We start from the raw sequence: 23,303 nt of genomic DNA, 5'->3' as shown, positions 1-23,303 counted from the left end.
ACAAATTAAACCATACATATACATGAAAACATCACTTGTATATCTGATAAGAATAACAACAAAAGGTATATATATAACCCTATACCCCACCCCATCTCCATTATTATATTTTACACAATAAAATAACCCCCATCCCCCTCTTTATTATTTATGGTGTATATTCCAATAAAATAGAGTAATTGGTGTCTAATCATCACAAAAAGATGTCATTGGCCCTCATATTTTAATAAATGTCTTATAACTACCATTCTGTACAGCTAATGATCTTTCCATTTTGAACATATGACATAATGAGTTCCACCAAAAGTTGAAATTAAGCCTACTGCAATCCTTCCAATTATTGGTGATATGTTGAATAGCGACTCCGGTCATGATTAATAAAAGTTTATTGTTAACTGATGATATCCGACTCTTTTTTCTCATAGCTGTTCCAAATAGAATCGTATCATAAGAGAGTGCTACATGATTTTCCAGTAAACACAATAAAATAACCCCCATCCCCCTCTTTATTATTTATGGTGTATATTCCAATAAAATAGAGTAATTGGTGTCTAATCATCACAAAAAGATGTCATTGGCCCTTATATTTTAATAAATGTCTTATAACTACCATTCTGTACAGCTAATGATCTTTCCATTTTGAACATATGACATAATGAGTTCCACCAAAAGTTGAAATTAAGCCTACTGCAATCCTTCCAATTATTGGTGATATGTTGAATAGCGACTCCGGTCATGATTAATAAAAGTTTATTGTTAACTGATGATATCCGACTCTTTTTTCTCATAGCTGTTCCAAATAGAATCGTATCATAAGAGAGTGCTACATGATTTTCCAGTAAACAGTTTACTTGATCCCAGATAGAATTCCAAAAGGCTAAAATATAGGGACAATAAAATAAAAGATGATCTAAAGTCCCTATGTTAAGATTACAATGCCAGCATCTATTTGACTTGGAACTATTCAACTTCTGTAACCTAACTGGGGTCCAAAATGCTCTATGCAACAAAAAAAACCATGTTTGTCTCATAGATGCAGACCTTGTACATCTTATCCTCCAAGACCAAATTTGTGGCCATTGAGAAGCTGAAATCTGATGCTTAATCTCAATACTCCAAATATCCCTAAGACCATTTTTAGGTATTTTTTTTACCAAATCAGTAATAGTTTTATACCACTGCGCAGCCTGGTGACCCAGAAAATCTACCTGAAAGCATCAGAATTCCAAACTAAATTGAGTATTAAGACTTTGCCATTCAGGGAACCCAACCTGAATGGCCTGCTTCAATTGCAACCATCAAAAATATTGTGATTTATTAAGCCCAAATTTATGTTGCAATTGTGTAAAATCAAGCAGTTTTCCATTTAAAATAACATCATTTAAAGTCCGTATTCCTGCAATTATCCAATGCCTCCAGATGATCATAAAATCGCCAATTTGGATCTTGGGGTTTAGCCAAATGGATTGATTTGTTGATAGGAATAATAGTTAAGTTATTAACAAATCTTAAGGTTCTCCAAGTGTCCATCAGAATTCTATTTTCCTTATATACTCTGGGCATCTTAATACTAAGAACATAACTAAGATATAAAGGAGACATGAGTCGCCATTCTAAATATAGCCAATCTGGTGTGTATTCAATGAGCTCAGGGAGGACCCAATACATACCTTGACGTAAAATATAGGCTTGGTGGTACCTATAAAAGTTTGGGAAATTTACCCCAGCCTCCTTAATTGTAATTGCCTGCTAAAATTGATAGGAAATTTTGGAAAATTCTCAGGGTATAAAATAAATTGGAGCAAATCTGAAATTCTTCCATTAAATATACATTGTACAAAAAGTATGTTTGATACATTCTCGTTCGTATGGAAAAATGATGGTTTAAAATACTTAGGAATTTGGATCAAAAACACGCTAGATGATACAGGAGAATGAAAAGCTTTTGCTAAAAAAGATATCAGAATTATGTGATCAATGGAATCCGTTACATTTGTCTTGGTGGGGGAGAGTTCAAACGGTTAAAATGATGATGTTGCCTGTGGTTTGTTTTCAAATGAGTATGACATCAGTGTTTTTTCAGGGTTCTTTTTATAAAAAGTTAAATTCATTACTTTCTAAATTTGTTTGGCTTGGTAAAACTCCCAGAATTGCTTTAGTATCTTTACGGAGTGAAAAATTGATCCACTTGTACCCGTTCTACTCAGAATTTTGTAGACTTCAATCATATCGCCCCTCAGCAGTCTCTTTTCCAAGCTGAAGAGGCCTAACCTTTTTAGACTTTCCTCATATGAGGAGTTCCTTCTCCTTTATCATCTTGGTTGCTCTTCTTGGAACCTTTTCTAGTGCCGCTATATCTATCTTGAGATAAGGAGACCAGAGCTGAATACAATACTCCAGGTGAGATCACACCATGGAGTGATACAGAGGCATTATAACATTCTTAGTCTTGTTAACCATCCCTTTTTTAATAATTCCTAGCATCTTTTTGGCTGCCACCACACATTGGGCGGAAGGTTTCAACGTATTGTCTATAATGACACCCAGACTTAGAAGCAGACTCTCCCAGAGAAACTTCGTTCTGGGATAAAAATGGCATGGAATCAGACTTTACATCCTCCCAGTGAATGCCAGACTGAACCTCCTGGTCCAAGGTCTGCATTCTTGTCTGGTCAGGGCACATGCTGAGGGGAGAACCCCTGCTCCACCATCACCGGTGTGCTGTTAACAGACGCTGAGGACCCTAAGCAGTTCAGAGGGGCATTCTACATAAGACACTCAAATTCTGTAGTGAAGCCTTATACCAGGGATCTTGAAGACCCCAGCAAGGACCCCCTGCCGGTCCTCCTGGACTCCATTTCACCCACATGACTGCGCTTGGCCTATACACATTCGGAAGGTCCTGGAAAGTATCTCTTCCCCTGGGAATGCATCTCCTATGAATCCCCAGCCCTGGAGGAGGAGGCTGAGCATCCATCGCATGCGAGTCATGGATGCTCCTCGGCTGGCCATCCAGCGCAAACCTGGCATGATATAGGGATAAAAAGGTCTGAGGAGTCCATCACAGATGATTTGGAATACAATTGAGGGATTTTAAGGCAGATAAAGACTAGAGTAAAAAAATATGGCCACCACCAGAAAAACTGCACCAAAACCAGCCTGTGAACACATTACTGAAGGGGGGGGGAAAAAAACCACAGGGAAAGGGGTTTTAGAGGTGAGATCCTAGGCTCTGGGGCCCAAATTTTAGAGACTCCCTCTCCCGGGTTCCCCCATAGACTTCAATAGCCTTTCTCACTATGCCATGTGGTGCCTGTTTCAGCACAAGATTGCAGTTGGAATCAATGGAGAAGAAATTTGCATTACAGATTTACAGGACAAATCTGGTCTTCTGGCTGCCAGTCAGATTTAGCCTCAACCCCCTGAAAACTGTGCCATAAAAGGGAGGAAGGATCACACAGCTGGCTCACTGTTAGTCTTGGCCAAGCCAAGAAGGAACCTACACAGCCTGCACTCAAGCGCCTGATAAAATCAGGGGTGCGAGCAGCTAAGCAGGAGATGGCACCTTAGCTCAATAAATATAAAAGCAGGCTGACTTGCTAGGCATCCTCAAGAGCTGATCCTGCTAGCAGAAGACCTCTGCCGTACAGGGAGTTCCGCAGGGCTCCCCACTTTCTCCCATTTTATTCAACCTGTTCATGATCTCACTCGGGGACATCCAATTTGAAGACGAGAGCATATTGTCATTCGCAGATTACATCCTACTTCTCATACCAGCGGCAGAAAACCAAGCAAACACCCCCAAGAAAATCTCAGGCAACATAGAAAAATCCAAACCTGAGCTACAACTCAAAAACTAAAGCTAAATGCCTCTAAAACCAAAGCTCTCTACTTCCACAGCTCTCAACAAAAACAGTACCAACAAGCATCACTCTCCAATCTGACAACACCCTCATGGTAAATAAAACCTCTAAAATCCTAGGCTGCATCCTAGACTCTACCTTAACCATGGAACCTCAAATATCCAACCTTAGAAAAAAAAAACCTACTACACCATGAAACAACTAAGGCTACCATCATATTTAAGGTCTGAACAGAATTTAGATAAATTCAAGGGTGGCCTCAAAAGCTTCTTATTTAAAGATGCATATGACTGTTAATTGATCTATGGGACTTTCCAAGCTCATTTTCTATACTAAAATTGATTTTTCCCTTTCCCCATGTTATTATCCTTAATTGTTCTCTCTTTCTTTTAAATTGTATTTCTCCCCACTATCCTATTGTCTCATGTAAGTAAAGTTATGTCATTAATAGTTTGTTAACTGGACCCCTTTTAAAATTTTTTACTGTAAAACGCTTAGAATTTATGATTAGCGTTTTATCAAATTTTTAATAAACTTGAAACTTGAACTTGAAGGCTCATCAGGCCATATTTCCATCAACATCATTTTACCCTCATAGTCCAGAGGATGATACTGTCCCAACTAGATTACTGTAATTCTGCCTATATGGGAATCAACACCACCCTAATCCACAAAATGCAGATTATTCAAAACACTGCATTAAGATTCATTTTGGGCCTGAAAAAATATGACTATCTCAACCTACCGTAAACAACTCCACTGGCTACCCATCGCATCCCGAATAAAATTCAAAGCAACGTGTGTCATACATCACATAATCTATGGCAACTCTCCCACCCCTCTTATCAATCTCTTCTCAAATGCATGGTCCACCTCTCACAGAATTCTTAACAGGATACAATTAAACCTACCCTCGACAAAAAAACGCAAGTACAGAATAATTTTTCAATCCATGTTCACCTTCCTATGAGTCAAGATTTGGAATGAACTAATAAGAACAGAAACCAAGCACACCCATTTCTGGAAGAAACTGAAAACTCTACTCTTTGACAATCAAACTCTACAAGACCACCCTTGCACATGTTCTTTTACTTAGTATGACTAGGCTCTCCTTCCCCTCCACCCCCTTCTCTTCCCCTGCCCCCCCCTTGACCTTCTACCCTTCTTCTCTTACAAGTTGCCTAGAGCCTGTTTAGGTTTGTGTGACGCACATTAGATTAGATTAGGTCTGAATTTTCTCCCAAAGGTCCCAACAAGTACCGTATTTTCGCGGATATAACGCGCGCGTTATAAGCGTTTTTACCTACCGCGCATACCCCTCGCGCGTTATATGCCTGAGCGCGGTATACAAAAGTTTTTAAACATAGTTCCCACCCCGCCCGACGCCCGATTCACCCCCCCAGCAGGACCGCTCGCACCCCCACCCCGAACGACCGCTCGCACGCGCTCCCACCCGCACCCGCATCCACGATCGGAGCAAGAGGGAGCCCAAGCCCTCTTGCCCGGCCGACTCCCCGACGTCCGATACATCCCCCCCCCGGCAGGACCACTCGCACCCCCACCCCGAAGGACCGCCGACTTCCCGACAATATCGGGCCAGAAGGGAGCCCAAACCCTCCTGGCCACGGCGACCCCCTAACCCCACCCCGCACTACATTACGGGCAGGAGGGATCCCAGGCCCTCCTGCCCTCGAAGCAAACCCCCCCCCCCCCCCCCCAACGACCGCCCCCCCAAGAACATCCGACCGCCCCCCCAGCCGACCCGCGACCCCCCTGGCCGACCCCCACGACCCCCCCACCCCCCTTCCCCGTACCTTTGGTAGTTGGCCGGACAGACGGGAGCCAAACCCACCTGTCCGGCAGCCGACGAAGGAATGAGGCCGGGTTGGCCCATCCCTCCTAAAGCTCCGCCTACTGGTGGGGCCTAAGGCGCGTGGGCCAATCAGAATAGGCCCTGGAGCCTTAGGTCCCACCTGGGGGCGCGGCCTGAGGCACATGGGCCCAACCCGACCATGTGTCTCAGGCCGCGCCCCCAGGTGGGACCTAAGGCTCCAGGGCCTATTCTGATTGGCCCACGCGCCTTAGGCCCCACCAGTAGGCGGAGCTTTAGGACGGATGGGCCAATCCGGCCTCATTCCTTCGTTGGCTGCCTGCCGGACAGGCGGGTTTGGCTCCCGTCTGTCCGGCCAACTACCAAAGGTACGGGGAAGGGGGGTGGGGGGGCCGGGGGGGGCGGCCAGGGGGGGCGCGGGGCGGCTGGGGGGGCGGTCGGAGGTTCTTGGGGGGGGCGGTCGTTGGGGGGGAGAGGGGTTTGCGTCGAGGGCAGGAGGGCCTGGGATCCCTCCTGCCCGTAATGTAGTGCGGGGGGGGGTTAGGGGGTCGCCGTGGCCAGGAGGGTTTGGGCTCCCTCCTGGCCCGATATTGTTGGGGAGTCGGCGGTCCTTCGGGGTGAGGGTGCGAGTGGTCCTGCCGGGGGGGGGATGTATCGGATGTCGGGGGGGGGGGCATCAGGCTTTCAGGATGGGGACAGACCTTCATGGGGGGACAGGACTTCAAGGGAGGACAGTGCACGGAAAGTCAGGGGGGGTGAACGGAGAGTCGGGACAGTGCATGGAAAGTCAGGGCAGTGCACGGAAGTCAGGGGGGGTGAACGGAGAGTCGGGACAGCGCACGGAAAGTCAGGGCGGGCGAAAGGAGCGTCGGGCATCATGCGCGGTATACCCGTGAGCGCGGTATACAAAAGTTTTTGTACATGTCATCGTGATTTCTGCGCGCTATACCCGTGTGCGCGTTTTACACGGGTGCGCGTTATATCCGCGAAAATACGGTATAAACCTCTGGGTACCGGGCCTCCAAACAACACTGAGAAAAAAATATCTGAAAATAATAAAACCGAAGATCAGAAACACTTCTGCTTCCCAGAGCACTGACTAGGAGTCTGATTCCATGCCACTTTTATCCCAGAGCAATTTGCTTGCAGAAAAACTGAGGGGGGGGGGGGCAGAAGTAGCAACCTGGAAAGGAGGTGGAGTTGAAACCATGACAGACAGTTTTCTGTAAGCAAATTGCTAGTTAAGATACAATATCCTAACATTCATGGCCACTAGACACATTGCAATAGAAAGAAGAAAATATAGGAACTAGGAGAACTGTGGGATAAAGGTGAGGATCCATTTAGAGCAGGGGTTGGTAAATAGGGCATAGCAATGAGAGATCTGGATGAGGTACTTCAGTGCTAATCATCAACATGGTTTATGTTTTCGAAGTGGCGAGTTTTCACCTTTTTCTGGAATCTTATGTAGTACGGTTCCGTCTTGATGTCAAGATGAATAGTGACTTGAATATGCACTTGTATTTAGTAGAGATTGACACAGTGGCTGTTACCCGCGGCTAGCCGTGACTACCCGAGGGTAACCCGCCAAAATGGTGGGGGAAAACATGGTCACTAAAAGGACGCAGAAGATGATGAAGTGGGGCAAACTGGAAACAACCATAGCAACAACACACCCTACTTGTTAGGGTTCAAGTAAAGGAAGGCAAGAGGGCTTACAAAGCTGTTTAAATCAATATGTATAACCATCCAGCTTTGGCTCCTCTAATTGCCACCTTTTTATATAAAATGTAGCTTGTTTGTTTACTGCTGGCTTTCTTTCTGTTACTTTTCAAAATAAAACCAAAACAACAGGGTTCATAAAAGAGCTCTATTTCAGCGTCCTCACTCATTTGGGGTGCAGATCAACTCTAGCCCTTGTGGATGAAACGGGTCCCGTCGAGGCATGCTAGAGATACTGCATTAAAAGGATAAGTAAAAGAAAAAATGTGCTGTTTTGGTTTTTATTTTGAAAAGTAACAGAAAGAAAAATAGCAGTAAACAAACAAGCTACATTTTATATAAAAAGGAGGCAGCAATTAGAGAAGCCAAAGCTGGATATTTGTAAGCTCTCTTGCCTAACAAGTGGGGTGTGTTGTTGCTGTGGGAAAAAAATGATCACCGCGGGTACGGTGAGAAGGCCATTCACCGCTCCATGGAGAGGTGAATGGCCTTGTCTCCGCAGTTAAGGGAGGGAGTGCGTGCGGTCTCCTGTCGCCATCGGGCATCTTCCTTCCTCCTTTCCCCTTACCTTCAGGCAATTTAGAATTTTTTTTCTACAAGCAGCCAGAGCCACGTGATGCGTGTGGAAAGTCCTCCTCTGACACAATTTCCAGTTTCATCAGAGGAGAACTTTCCGGAAGCCACACGCAGCTCCGGCTGCTTGTAGAAAAAAAAATTCAAAATTGCCTAAGGGGAAGGATTTATTTCTTTGAAAGAGTCTGCTGATGCACAACCTACTTGAATAGTTTATTTGGGGATTTCAGCTCCTCTCTGGATTCTTTGAGTTTTCTTCGCGTTGTTTTTCTTGTACCACCTTGTAATTTTTGTTAAGCTGCAGGGGGTGGGGGGATGTTTGGAGGGAAGGGGGGTGGGGAGTTGGGGTAGTGTGTTTCTTGCCATGTACTAAAGAATTATGATACGTCAATTGTATTCTATATGACCCTCTGCTATCTTGTCTGTGATACTGTGTTTAGGTGTTTTTTTGGTGTTTGATTGACTTTTATATTATAATTTAAGGTTTTTTTTAAATAAAATATATATTTTCTTAAAAATGAAGATAAGGGGAAGGGAGGGAGATGCTCGGACCGCGCAAAGGGTGCTGAAGGGGGGTGGAGAGAGGGAGGGGGGTGGAGAGGAATAGACACTGAAGGGAAATGGGGAAGAGACAGTGGGGAGAAGACACTGAAGGGAAATGGGGAAGAGAGTGGGGAGAAGACACTGAAGGGAAATGGAGAAGAGAGAGAGTGGGGAAACATTTATAAACAAAGCCCTGCCAGCTGAACATCTCTTTCTCTAGTTCAGCAGCCAGAACTTTGATTTATAAAATGACAATTGTACAGAATATTGTTTCTTTTTTTACTTTAATAAAATAAGTTCAGTATAAAACTATTTGAGGCTTGTGTGGATGGGATCAAATGATTTGCAGGGACGGGGCCATGACAGGGACGGAGCTCACGGGGACAGGACTGTGATGGGGATGAGCTCGCGGAGACGGGGACTGTGTCATTCTCTAGTATTTAACCCCTTTGGGTGATAGAAGGAGCAATTGAAATATTTGTTATTTTCTGGTCGATGAAGACAGAGAACTGTTGAAGATATTTATAAGTGGTTCTGATGATCCAACAATGAGGCTAATACTGTTTCTGTACTGTGCAAGGACCTAAAACCAGTTTGTGGATAGTGTAATAAACTAAAATGTTCCACATAGTCTAGAAGCTGAAAGTACACCAGCCTTTCTGACAATTTAACAGGAAAAGAAATATAAGAAATAGGCCAGTAGTTAGTAACTTAACTAATTATCTCCTTATGGTCTTTTTTATCGATGTAACAATACACTTCTCCGTATTTGCTGTGATAGGGGATTAACAGACCCGTGAATAAAGAAAAACCGCAAATAATTTTTTCATATGTTATTCGCTGTTTTCTATTAAAACCATCATGAATATGGTGAAATCGCGAATAACATGGTGGGAGACTTGGCCTGGTCCTGAAGGAGAGGCAAAACATGGTGAAGAAAGTGCTGGGAATCCACGATTTTCTCTGTAAATGCTTGGAATCAGTGATGAAATTTGGGGGGGGGGAGGAGCCAGCAAGCTAAAAACCACAAATAATCGAAACTGCGATTGCTGAAACCGTGAATACAGAGGGAGAAGTGTATGTCCTTTTTCTACAATAAAGAGATCTTGCTCTAACATGTACTTTGACCAATCAAAAAGCACCACCCAGACATGAAAGGCCACTTTATACAACTTGGACAAAAAGGATCTGAAAAACTAGATGAGTGGACAAATTTAGCATAAAGTCTTTTAAACAGCAACCAATCAGGGTGCTCAAATTTACTCCAACTCAAATGTGCCAGGTAAAAAAAGTTAAAAATCTGAATCTAATTTCCAGATTGGAAAGTGTTGGTATAAGGTGCCCTTAAATTGCTCACCTTAGAACAAAATTAATGAGCTAATTCAGATGGTGGACAATCCTGAGGTGCAGATGGTAGACAATCCTGAGATGGTTGCATAAGTTTACTAACAGCAAACATTTTGTGTACTAAATGAAACAACTTCTTAAGAGTCTAAATTAGAATTTCCTAACAAAGCTGAATAATATTTCTTCCTCTTATCCTTCAATGCTTTCTTATACTCATGAACTCCCTTCTCTTCAATGCTCTCAAATAACCACCCTACCTGTTTTATTCCATAAGTGCTCCAAATGTCTAAGTCTGCGCTTCATGGATAGTGCTTGTCTTTTCATTGTCCTCATGAATCTTGACTGCCTTCTTTTCAATTTTAACTTTTTATTTGATTTTCAAACAACCACCAACCAAAGCATTGCAACAATCAGAAACAGCTAGAAACTCTTACACATCATCTTACCACAGGCAGGATGGGTTTTAATGCAGACTCCAGATACTGGATCACATCCTGGAGCATCCTTGAACCCTGATTTAGCTGATTCAGATCATAAGGAATCCTAAGACATCTGCTAAGCTTGCTTCGAGCGCCTGCCAAATCATCTACTTTGAGGCAAGCCAGTCCCCAGGCATGCCACACACCACTAGGGTCGAGTCCAGTCTTTGTGGAAACCTAATTCAGACATCAAGAACACATCAAAAACAAAGATTACATAGACACAAAGGAAAAGCAAACACCAAGGAAGTAATTTTATAAACACCCCAGGTTGTACAAATGTAAAAATACATGCAGTGCCAACAAGGTGCGTATATTTATGCAACCCATATAGAGGAATATTCTGGGGTGGAGTTTGGGTAGAATTACTATTTACGCCTGTGACTTCAATCTAGCCAGTTACCATAGGTTTACCTCAAATATTTTAGAGAGCTACATAAGTACTTGTATATCTTTATAAAATAGGCCATTTCTCCACCTCCAAAACTAGGTAACCTGTGTCATTCTTTAAGGAGAGAGGGAAGAATCAGATTATGAATGGGAACCACCACTGATCCTCAAACCTTGCACTGAAGAATGCTGGTGTAGGACTGAGGTTGAGATATACACTAAAGAATGACACAGGATGGTTTCCTGCAGTTATCTGCGGGGATGGGGATATGTCATTCTCTAATAAGAGTTGACATACTGAAGTTCCATCAAGCCCAGAATCCTGTTTTTAACAGTGGCCGACCCAGGTCATAAGTACCTGGCAAGATCCCAAAGAGTAAAACATATTATATGCTGCTAGATGGTGTCTCTGTAGGAGGTTGTGATCTGCTGAGGCTCTTACCATCCTAAATGTTGAAGCCTATTGGTTTTTTTGTCTGTTGATTATAGGCAAAAGATGAGGGAAAGTTAGAGAGCCTTCCCTGGCTGCTTCTTCTACACCTACGATGAGGCAGATAACTCTTCAGAGAGCATGGGCTTCTGCTGTCCCGGATGGGCTGTCCCCCTCTTGTCCCAGTCTGCCATAAAGATGTCAAGAAGCAGTGTTGACGGGGCTTCTCTGAGACCAGTCATACAAGCAGCACTGCCTCGACCAAGAAGCAGTTCAGGGGCAAAGGAAAGTGAAACAGGAGCTGAACTGGTTCCACAGCAGTTGTCTGAAGCTACTGGGGGTGTTTTACCTCTTGAGAATGCTGAGCTGGGAGGAGGCCCAGAGTAAACAAGCAGCAGTAAGGGTCTTTTGGGGGGAATTGCAAGTGATTTGTTTAAAGCTCAGAGACCCGTTTGTGTTTCATCTGAGGCAATTGTGGAAAAAGTCTGCTGTAGTGACATTAGAAGCACTTTGGAACACTTTGCAGGGTATTAACTCCTCTTTAAAGCAGGTATTTAATGAACATATGAAATATATATCTGTTCTTACAGAAGCAGTCATTGTACAAGCTCAACTATTGACCACTGTGCTACCGAACTAGAAATGATAAAAATCAAAAATTCAGTCTTTGGAGAGTTGTGAAACTATCTCAAATAAAGATACCCTGTGGAAGTTGTAGCTTCTGGAAAATCAAATTAAAAGGCATAAATTACGACTTTTGAACTTTTCAAAGTCTCGCTTATTTCCTCAGCAGATATAGTTAAATGGTATTTTGTGGAAACTTTGATGATCCCATCTGATTCACAGACACCAATAACAAGGGCTCAGTATATAGCGAATCCTAGGAGCGTTAACTACCCTATTCATCAGGGTATGGAAAATATGAATTTAACATCTTTTCTGGAATCTTCTTTGGAAATAGTTACTCAGAGAGCAACAATGGATGGAAGAATGGAGGGAGTGAGGGAAAGATGCTGAGGTGGGAGGGGGAATAGAAAAGGAGAATTGGGAATGTGAGTCTAAGTGAGAGGGAAAGAGGGATGGTGCACATGGAGAAATTAAGAAAGAGGAGATTGGTTGGGCACAAGAAGGGAAATATTGAACATGGTAGTGGGAGAAGCATAAGGTACAGATGCATGAGGAAGAGAGAGATGAGAGGGAGAAATGTTGGACGTGGTAGTGGAGAGGGAACAGTGGGACAGATGAAGAACAAAAGTAAGTGTAAACCTCCTATCTCTTCTTTCTATTTAAACTACAGTTCTTTATTTTGAGGACTGTTTATTTAATGTTCTTTAATGTTTTGATTTACTGTGTACGTACAGGATCTGAGCTACATACAAATTCAACTTAAGAATGGTTTAAAAACAGAACCCGTTCTTAACTTGGGGACTGCCTGTAATTGTGTAGGAACCATATCGTCACTGTATGGGATGGTGTAGGAAGGTTTTGAAGTGGAACATCTCTTAGGTTTAATATATTTCCTTCTTTTATCTTGGAGCCAGTCCTGACAACTCCCCCCCCCCCTTCTGCTTCCTGAAGCAGAAGAGCTGTCTGACAACACCCCCACCCTTTGCTGATGAGTAGAGGAAGTGACACAGCAGAGGAAAGGCCGTTTACCGGTGCTTCCTCTGCTTACTGGCTGTCGCTGCTGCTTCAGGTGAGTGAGTGAGTGAGGGAAGGGGATTGTCAGACCGGCTCTGAAGCTTTGGGGAAAAGAGGGAGGGAGTGTATAAGTGTGTGTGGGGGAGGGATGGGGTGTCAGACTGGCTCTGTTGCTTTGGAGAATGGAAGGAGGGAGGGTTGTCAGACTGGCTCTGCTGCTTCAGGGGAATGAGGGGAAGGGGTTTGTCAGGACTGCCTGCTGTTGCTTCAGGAAGGGAGGGAGATTTTGTGGCTGCCACGATGCTTCAGGAGCATGAGGGAGAGAGGAAGATTTGTGGCTGCCACTGATGCCTCTGGGGCTGGAGGGAGGGCGGGTTGTTGGGTCAGGAGCACAACTTTGGACATTGTCTGAGGTGTGCGGGAGACTTTTTATTTTTTTGCCAGTTGGTTGAGAGTGCCGGTTAGTTGAATACCAGTTAACTGAGATTCTACTGTATTCTTTTTCTTTATTGTACTAAAAAATTATTTCTATGATTTCTGCATATCTCCAAAGGTTGGAGATATGTTAATTGGAAAAGTAAATTAAAAACAACAAACATATTATAAGCTGCTTATCCAAGGAATAAGAAGTGGATATCCTCAAGTCCATCTTAATAATGCTTATGGACCTTTGTTTTAGGAAATTATCCAAACCATTTTTAAACACTGCTAAACTAATTGCCTTGACCACATTCTCTGGCAATGATTTCCAGAATTTAATTGCACGTTGAATGAAGAAATATCTTCTCCAGTTTGTTTTAGATCTACTACTTGTATTGCCCATGGCAAATGTTATAATGCCTTTGTATCGCCCATGGAGCAATACAAGGTCAATATAACATTTTTATCTATGTTTTCCATTCCTTTCCTGATAATTTCTAACATTCTATTTGCTTTCTTAGCAGCTCCCACACACTGAGCTGAGAGTTTCAGCATATCCTCAACTAAGATACCTAGATCCTTTTCCTGGGCAATGACTTCTAAGGTGGAATCTTGCATCACACAGCTGTATTCAGGTTCCTTTTTCCCACATGCATCACATTGCATTCTCTCAAATTAAATATCATCTGCCATTTTGATGCCCAGTCTCCCCGTCTCACAAGGTCCTCTTGAAGAGCTTTGTGTCATCAGCAAATTATTCTCTCATTAGTTATTCCCATCTCTAGATCATTGATAAATATGTTAAAAAGCAGCAGTCCCAGCATAGACCCCTGAGGAGCCCCACTATATACCCTTCTCCATCGAGCTTATTGACTATTTAACCCTACTCTGTGTTTCTATCTTTTAACCAGTTCTTAATCCATAATAGGACATTACCTCCTATCCGAAGATGCTCTAATTTCCTCAGAAGTCTTTCATAAAGTACTTTGTTAAATGTTAATTAAAAGTCCAAATACACAATCGACTGTCTCACATTTATCTATAGTTTATTCACCCCTTTAAAGAAATATAGTAGATTGGTGAGACAAGATTTCCCTCGACTAAATCCATGCTCTGTAATTTTGTTCTTAATAATAGTCTCTACTATTTTGCCTGGCACCGATGTCAGACTCACTGGTCTATAGTTTCCCAGATCACCTCTGGAAACCTTTTTAAACATTAGCATTATATTGACTACCTTCCATCCCTCTGGTACCATGCTGAATTTTAAAGAAAAAATACTAATAGCTCTTCAAGTTCATTTTTAAAATTCTATCAATACTTTGGTATGTATACCAACCAGGCCAGGTGATTTGCTACTCTTCCAATTTGTCAAACTGAAACAAATCTCTGTGTCCTGGGCGAAATTGATAAGGTATTTCTCATTTGGGCAAACCAGGGGTTACAAATGAAAAAATGGGATAAGCATGTGGGATCTCTTCAAGGAAGAAATTAGGGGGGGTGGGTCATTAGAGTGGGCAGACTTGATAGGCCGTGGCCCTTTTCTGCTGTCATTTTCTTTGTTTCTATGTTTCTAGGTCAGTTGATGATGGAAAGGGAATTGGTTTCCTTTCTTATTTAGAATCTGAGTATGGTTTAATAGCTCAAGACCTTTTTCATTACAGGCAATTAAGAGCTTTCTTTCAGAGAATGATTCAGGAAATGAGTCAGTCACCCACCTTCCTGAACAGGCATTCCTGCAGGGTTCGGGAAAGGGGACGATTACTCGCATTTATACTGCTATCTTATATTCTATCCCAATTGCTAAACATAAAGCAGCATGGGAGCGCAATCTGGGTAAAACTTATGAGGATAAAGCGTGGGAATGCCACTTGGGCTCTTTGCTTCGTGAGTCTATTTCTAGCAATATGGTGGAAATGGATACAAGATGCTATATCAATGGTATTATACACCTTTGCAATTGAAAGCAATGTTTAGTAGGGGTACAGATCTGTGTTGGAGAAAATGTGGGGTTCAAGGTTCCTTTATACATATTTGGTGTCTTTGTCCTACAGTGCAAGCATATTGGTCTCGGGTGGTGGGTTTCATTTTAGAGGTCTTGGGTTTTCCTGTTCTTAAGTCTGTTGAATGTTATTTACTAAATGTAGCCCCACAGACCTTGTGGTTACGATATCGCAAATGGATTACTGTGGTGATGACAGTGACACATATTATTAGCTGTCGGTTGGAAGTCAGAGGACCTTCTACCAATGGAGGTGGTGCAACAAAGTAAATTATATATATAAAATATGTCTAAGTTAACAGTTCTGCGTAGAAATTGCATGGGGGTCTTTTAAAAAAATTTGGTCTCCTTACATTTCCTGGACAGAAGGAATTGACACAGTGCCTGTCTGAGCAGGTTATCTTGAGGACATCCCTGTACTTTAATTTTTCTCTGAGCTGTGCATTGGTTATTTCCTTTTACTCTCTGGCCTATCTTCAGGGGGAGGGGTGGATGTTTCCATGGGGAGGGGAGGAAGAGGGTTTCTGGGAGTGGGATGAGGTGTTTTGAGTTTTTAAGTCATGTACTAAAGAGTTACAGTATATAATTTGCATTGTGGAAGACCCTATGGTTACCTGTATGTGGTATTCTGTTTGGTATGGATATTTGAGTTTGACTGTTTTGTATTGTATTTTGCTGTTATTAAAATAAACATTCAAATATTAGAAAAAAATGAAACAAATCTCTAACACTTGAAGATGTAGTAGGGCAGTTTCTGAATCATCAGCACTGAATATCATTTCTGGCACTGGTTATCTCCCCCACATCTTCCTCAGTGAAGACCAAAGCAAATAATTTATTTAATCTCTCCACTATGGCCTTAGTACCCCTTTTTAACCCTTGGTCATTTAGCAGTTCAACTGATTGTTTTCTTGGCTTCTAATAAACCTAAATTAAGTTTGGATTTCGTAAAGATTACAACACAAAATTGTTATTACTCTTTCTTTGTGAGAAGATCTGTATGGGATTTGATAAGGGGAAACACTTTCTACCAGTGTCTCTTGATGATGTTGGAGCCTTTGAAACAGTGAACTCTTTAGTGTTTTTGGAAAGATTGCATACTCTAGGGATCTCAGGTACTGTTTATAAGTGGTTTTCTTCATTCCTTGAAAATAGGAGCTTTTGTGTATCGAGAAGAAATGAATACTCAGATTTTGGGGGGTTAAACTATGGGGTCCTCAGGGATCGTCACTTTCAGCTAGTCTATTTAATTTATTTAGGGCTCCAATCCGTAAAATATTGTCAGAATTAGGGATTGAATATTGCATATATGCAGACAATATACAGTTTTTGAGTTCCCCTCTGATCATATTCAGGGTTTTCAAATGCTGTCTTCCTATATGGGTGTAATCAACACATGGATGACTAAAAATTGTCTCAGTTTGAATGTTTCCAAGACCCATATTTTATGGCTCTCATCTTCTGGAATTACTGATGCGCCGTCAAGCTTTACATATGATGGGGTATTGATTCCAATTCAGAGGGAAATTAAAGGTTTGGGGGTCTTATTGGACTCCTCTGCTATTTCGAGGTCATATCTCCTCAATGGTAAAAACAATGTTCCTTAAGATCCGATTAGTGTTGAAGTTGTGGGATTTGCTTTCCTCTTCCAATTTTCATCAGGTCATTCAATGCTTTGTATTACTGTATTTAGATTCTTTCAATGTTCTTTTATGTGGACTGCCTCAGAAACAAGCTTACATTGTAAGTCCTTGAAGAATAAGGAAATATCTATTATACCTGAATGTAACCCACCTTGAGCTACAACTGAAAAAGACATTAGCCAAAAGCAAATAACTCACTCTAAAATCAGTGCACAAAAGAAAGAAAGTGAGAGAGAAGGAAAGTAATGGGCAAAAAAAATTGTTTTAAAATTAAATGTCAACATTTTACAAATACAGACTTGGTCAATAGATTAGGACCAGACATTCTAAGCATTTTTGCCATAGTCACAAAATGGGAAAAACTTTGTTTTTATAGTATTTGGACATTCTCTGAAAATCTATTTATAGGTCAGTAAGGAGAAAAACTAGAATCTCCTATTTTCACTGAATAAATGCACTCCATTCTCACACTCCCATCCTCTATTACCTCAACAGCTAACTGGTAATATTCCGCTTCCAAGAGACGATTCCTTAATTTTATCACAGCTGCAGGCTGAAAAATCTCATCAAGAGATGGTATGTAGTGATAGGTGGCAGCTAGTAAAATCTTCAACAAATCCAACTTGCTAAAGTAACTGTTGCAAAAAAAACAAGATGTTAATATACAAGAGCAAGTTTAGAGAATGCCTACCAGCAAAACTGTGCAACACTAACAAAGCCCATGGTTTATTAGCATGTTTTGGCATCTATTACAAATAAATCCATCTAAAACAGATCTTATAACAACTTTGCTGCTGAAAAGGATAAGTACTCTTGGCTGGTAGCAAAAATATGGGTTTTTTTTCTGGAGGGATTCTATCATTTTCATGTATTTTTTTAATAGTGTTTTTTGGTAAACAAGCTTGAAAATCCTTCTTAGCTGCTGGGTGTAGTCATTCCTATGCCCAGGAGCAAAAGCAGTGATTTCAATTTCCCTTAAACAGTAGTTCTCACAATCCTTGGGACATACCCAACTGGTTGGGGGTTTTCAGGATCTCCACAATGAAATTTGCATGAAATAGATTTGCATGTACCGCCTTAATGGTATGCACAGGGCTTAAGGATAGAATGGTATTCTAGCACTTTTTACCTTCAAATAGGAAGTGATATCAGGGAGAGCCTGAGTCTGGTTCTTACTCAAATGCCACTAAACCAAAGAACCATGCTTCTCTAGTTCTGGCTCTGCCACTCTCCACCAAGCTCTGATCCCTTTGATATAGCACTCCATTGGCTGAAGATCTACAAAAGCAGTGTGTAGAATCACCTGCCTGCATGCCCAACCCAAAATGATTGGTCCAACTACTGTGGAAATGCTCTTTTTTTCCTCTTCTTGCTAGCACCATATGGTTTATTGATCATCAATGGTTTAAACCACACTGCTAATTCTAATCACTGCTGTCTGGAGGTAGCAGAAAAATCAAAAGTAAAGATGCAGGACCCTAATTGAGGTAGTGAGATACAGGACCTTTCACAAGCCAACATCCCTCTGCCCCACTTCTAAAAATGAAAATAAGGGAGCAGAGAGGCAACCTGGGTTAATTGGCTCTCTTGCTGCCTCCAGATGAAGCGTGTATACCAAATCCAGCCCCTCTACCCCTTTTCCTAGGAGTACAAGAACAAGGAAACAGAGAGATAGAGACTGATTCAAGATATTCTGCCATGCTAGATAAGGAATGCAAGCCAACTGGGTCTATTCACTTAGACGGCAGGGTGAGCAAGCCAATCCGACTCCTCACAAACAGCATATATATATATGTACTGTAGGTTGATTCTGACCATCCCACCTCCATGAGTAATTGAAAGAGAATGGACTAATTATGGTCATGGCATCTAAGTACTGAGAGGTTCTGCTGTATTACTCACTAAGGACAGGAGGCACGTGGCTAGCAGATAAAGGGAAACTTTACTTATTCTGTCATTGAAATTAAACTGGTGACCATTATAAAATGAGGAGCCAGATGGCTTAGTATAGGATAGCTAGAGATAAAGGACTACTGCAAAGAAGGGAAGGGGCAGAGAGGGGAATTTCTGAGGTTGATCACTGGTTGGGGGCTTGGAGAACCACTAGATTAATGTATTTTGTATATGTAGCATGTAAAATACACGTATATCTATATATCTACCGTATTTTTCGCATTATAAGACGCACCTAGGATTAGAGGAAGAAAACAAACAAACAAAAAATATTCTGAACCAAATGGTGTACTAATGTATTTAATAAAATATAGCAGAATACTATTTCAACCATGTAAAGTTAACAGCGGTATTAAGAACCATCATCACTGTCATTAACAAATAAGGAGAGACTTTAAGGTTCAAGCACTCGTCTAGTTTTCTAGGCTGTTTACTCAGCCCCCCTTCCTGCCCATCTCTGAATCCAGCCCCCTTACCTACCAGGCTCTGCACCCAGCCCCCCATCACTCTCTGCCAGAGTTTGCAATCAACCCCTTGCCAGACTCTGCACTCTGTGCCCCCTCCCTACAAGGCTCTGCACCGTGTCATCCCTCCCTGCCAGGTTATGCACCATGTCCCCCTCTGGAGGTCTAGTGTTAGGCCAAGACAGGAGGGATCTGTCCCAGCCAACTAATTTTTTACACCCCCCTACCCCTGTATCCTTTTTCACCTTTTTTAATCCTGGTAGTCCAGCACTCCTGCCGTGCTGAGCCCCTCCTTCACTGGATAGCTGCCTCAGATCTCGTGGCCAGCAATGCACAAGGCAGGAGCGAGTTTTTTGCACTCCAGCCTGGGCTGCTCCCTGAATGGCTGCCGTTAGTTCTCGCTGGCATTGTACTATATCTATGTTATTTGAGTGCTCTTCCATGCTATTATGGTATCATTTGTATTGTCCTGAAATATATTTTATTTCTGTTATATGATTGTTCTACTGTGCTGTTAAATGTTTATATTTCTGATATTGTTTCATGTTGGTTCTATACTAGATTTCAATTTGTAATTTCCTTGTTTACCTCATTGACTGTATTTATATTTGTCATTTTATTATTTTTATGCTGTAAATCAGGGGTGTCGAAGTCGGTCCTCGAGGGCCGCAATCCAGTCGGGTTTTCAAGATTTCCCCAATGAATATGCATGAGATCTATGTGCATGCACTGCTTTCAATGCATATTCATTGGGAAAATTCTGAAAACCCGACTGGATTGCGGCCCTCGAGGACCGACTTCGACACCTGTGCTGTAAATAAAACTGTAAGTTCTATGTTATACTGCTGTATACCATCTTGGGTAAATCTTAAAGCAGTTAATAAATCCAAATAAATACATTTTTGCCTACACATTAAGTCCTAGGTGTGCATTTTTCACGTATGTTCATTATGCATTCCCTGCAAAACAGATTTATCAGTGTGTCCTGAAGACTGGGATGAGAACCCCTGCTTTAAACCGAAAAGGGGGCAAACTGACATGGCATAAGGTGTACGGGAACACACTTAAAATATCTCAATATATATACTTTAGAGCAGGGGTGTCCAAGCTGCGGCCCAAGGGCCGCATGCAGCTCCGTGAAATATTTTGTGCGGCCCCGGTCGAGGGCGATGCAGTGTTTTCCTCTGCTGCCCCCAGGTGTTTACCATCTTTCCGGCTCCCTCCTGTCTTGCTGTAGCGTTTGCGCAGGCCTAGAAACATTTTTTTCAGCCAACGCGGCCCAGGGAAGCCAAAAGGTTGGACACCCCTGTGAGATGGATAACCTGGACATACATATGGATAAACTGGACATACTGGCCTCACTTGTGTATGCAGGACACTACAGACATTAACATATATTTTCCCATAGCCTGGCCCAGCCTGTACCTTGCTGTCTGTGAACACATGTATCCTTTGAAATGCTAACCCAGCTGGCCTTTGCTGCAAAGTTCCTGTCTCCATTCCCTGCTGGGAGGATACTTCTCCAAGGTTCTGCTGAGCTGTTATCAGTGTTGTATGACTTCACATATGCCAGGCACCCTGGAAAGCCATAAAACATTTATAACAAGCAACATCCCCTGCAGGATGAAAGGGGAGTTAGAGACGTAGGAGCCTGATTCCAAGACAGAACTCTTACCCAGACTGGACATTTGCTGCCTGTCTCTGAAGCAAGTTATGGGAACCAAGCACAGCTGGGGTGCTGGAGGTCACCCTTGCCAACTTTCTGCATAAGACTATCTACAAGGTCGCCATCCTGAAGATGTACAGTGTTGTAAAACCACAAATTAGCATCTGTAAGGTGATAAGGATCTCAGAGCTGGAGGAAGAAAGTTCAAGAAGAATTCTCTGTTTCTGCTCAGGCCCCTCTCCTGGGGGGGAGAAGTGAGAGAGGTGTGGCCTGGGGGTAGGAATAGTTAGGTATACATTTTTGTACCAATAGGGAAGTACATAACCAGAGTTCGGGGATGTGCTTTTTTTGAACGAAGGAAGAATTTCTCTATATAACAATCCATGCAACACAGGTAAAACCAGAGAGAAATTCACTTGGGTATGCCAGCAGGGACATGCTAGCCCCCTGCTCGGCATATGGGTGTAAGTTCTACTCTCCATTGCATAATCTGAACTGACAATTTATTTCTTTCTGCTATGCTTTTGCTGCTGTAATTTTGTAAGTCTTTATAGCCCTTTTCTGCCGTCATCTTCTATGTTTCTATGTTAACAATAAAAATATTGTCTGTTTTGGAAAATACAATGCCGTCTCGTAGTCATTCCAATGAGGTAAAATAAGCAGCATTTACTTCACCTGTTTTAGAGGAAAGGCCGAAAAGGGATGATATGATAAAATTTAAATACCTATGTGACATAAATGTGCATGAGGCAAGTAGTCTCTTTCAACCAAAAGGAAACTCTGGAATGAAGGGGCAAAGGATGTAGGTGAAGGATGTAGGTGAAAGGGGACAAAAAGTGTATCTGAATTCAAGAAAGCTTGGAACAAATGCATTGGATCTCTAAAGGAGAGGAGGGGATAGTAGGTGGCATGATTAGGCAGACTAGATAGGCCATATGGTCTTTATCTGCCTTCATTTTCTGTTTTGTTTTGTTTTTTGTACCTTGCTCATTCTCTCCAATCTTCTTATCTGAAATTTAAATCTATCCTCAAGGTTCACTTCTTCAACCTAGTGTTCAATAATGATACCACTTTGTGGACATCATGTCATAGCTAGTAAGTGCACTAAGTGGTGATTACTTATAGCCTGCAATATCCCTTTGAATTCTGCTTCTTTTTACTATTTGACTAGCATACTAGAAACATAGACACAGAGAAACATGATGACAGATAAAGGCCAAATGGCCCATCTAGTCTGCCCATCCGCAGTAACCATTATCTCTTTCAGAGAAATCCCACGTGCCTATCCCAGGCCCTTTTAAATTCAGACAGTCTCTGTCTCCACCACCTCCTCCGGGAGACTGTTCCATGCATCTACCACTCTTTATGTAAAAAAAGTATTTCCTTAGATTACTCCGGAGCCTGTCACCTCTTAACTTCATCCTATGCCCTCTCATTTCAGAGTTTCCTTTCAAATTAAAGAGACTCGACTCATGCACATTTACATTATGTAGGTATTTAAACATCTTTATCATATCTCCCCTCTCCCGCCTTTCCTCCAAAGTATACGGATTGAGAACTTTAAGTATGTCCCCATACGCCTTATGATGAAGACCACATACCATTTTAGTAGCCTTCCTCTGGACCGACTCCATCCTCTTTATATCTTTTTGAAGGTGTGGCCTCCAGAATGGTACACAATATTCTAAATGAGTTCTCACCAAAGTCTTATACATGGGTATCAATACCTCCCTTTTGCCTACTGGTCATACCTCTCCCTATGCAACCTAGCATCGTCTAGCTTTCGCTGTCACCTTTCAATCTGTTTGGCCACCTTAAGATCATCACATACAATCACACCCTGCTCTTCTGAAGTGCACATAAATTCTTCACCCCCTAAACTGTACCGTTCCCTTGAGTTTTTGCAGGCCAAATGCATGACCTTACATTTCTTAGCATTAAATTTTAGCTGCCAAATTTCAGACCATTTTTCAAGCTTTGCCAGGACTTTTTTCATGTTATTTACACCATCCAGCATGTCTACTCTATTGCAGATTTTGGTATCATCCGCAAAGAGGCAAATCTTACCCGACAACCCTTCAGCACTGTAATCTGCTTTGCTGTTCATAGTCGAAGATGTTGCACAAAGCCCTATAAAAAATTATGTTTATATGGTGTTCTTATTCACAGAATCTATTGAGGGCAAACCAGATATCTACAGTATATATGAAAGTCAGCAGACAAATTTTAAACCGATAGTGAAAGCCAATAGGTTGAAATCAAAGGTGGCAGAGGAAGGAGATGAGAGTGGGATGTGACCATGGTGAACCTGGCACATGGAGCAACCGGATGAAAGG

General features: G+C 42.2%; 1 protein-coding gene across 2 annotated transcripts in view; it reads right to left on the bottom strand.

Annotated features, from left to right (window-relative positions):
- Positions 1-23,303, bottom strand: part of ZFYVE26 (zinc finger FYVE-type containing 26) — a 244,083-nt gene that overhangs the window by 34,316 nt on the left and 186,464 nt on the right. For both annotated transcript variants that reach the window (XM_033951453.1, XM_033951454.1), the window contains exons 32-33: positions 17,372-17,519; positions 10,326-10,535 (exon numbers count right to left, since the gene is read on the bottom strand). In XM_033951453.1, coding sequence (XP_033807344.1) covers positions 10,326-10,535; positions 17,372-17,519 — 358 coding nt within the window. The remainder of the gene's footprint in view (positions 1-10,325; positions 10,536-17,371; positions 17,520-23,303) is intronic.

This window comes from Geotrypetes seraphini, chromosome 7 (genome assembly GCF_902459505.1).
Source record: "Geotrypetes seraphini chromosome 7, aGeoSer1.1, whole genome shotgun sequence".
In the NCBI taxonomy this organism is placed as follows: domain Eukaryota; kingdom Metazoa; phylum Chordata; class Amphibia; order Gymnophiona; family Dermophiidae; genus Geotrypetes; species Geotrypetes seraphini.
The sequence above is the reverse complement of the archived record's forward strand: the minus strand, read 5'-3'. Positions and strand labels throughout refer to the sequence as shown.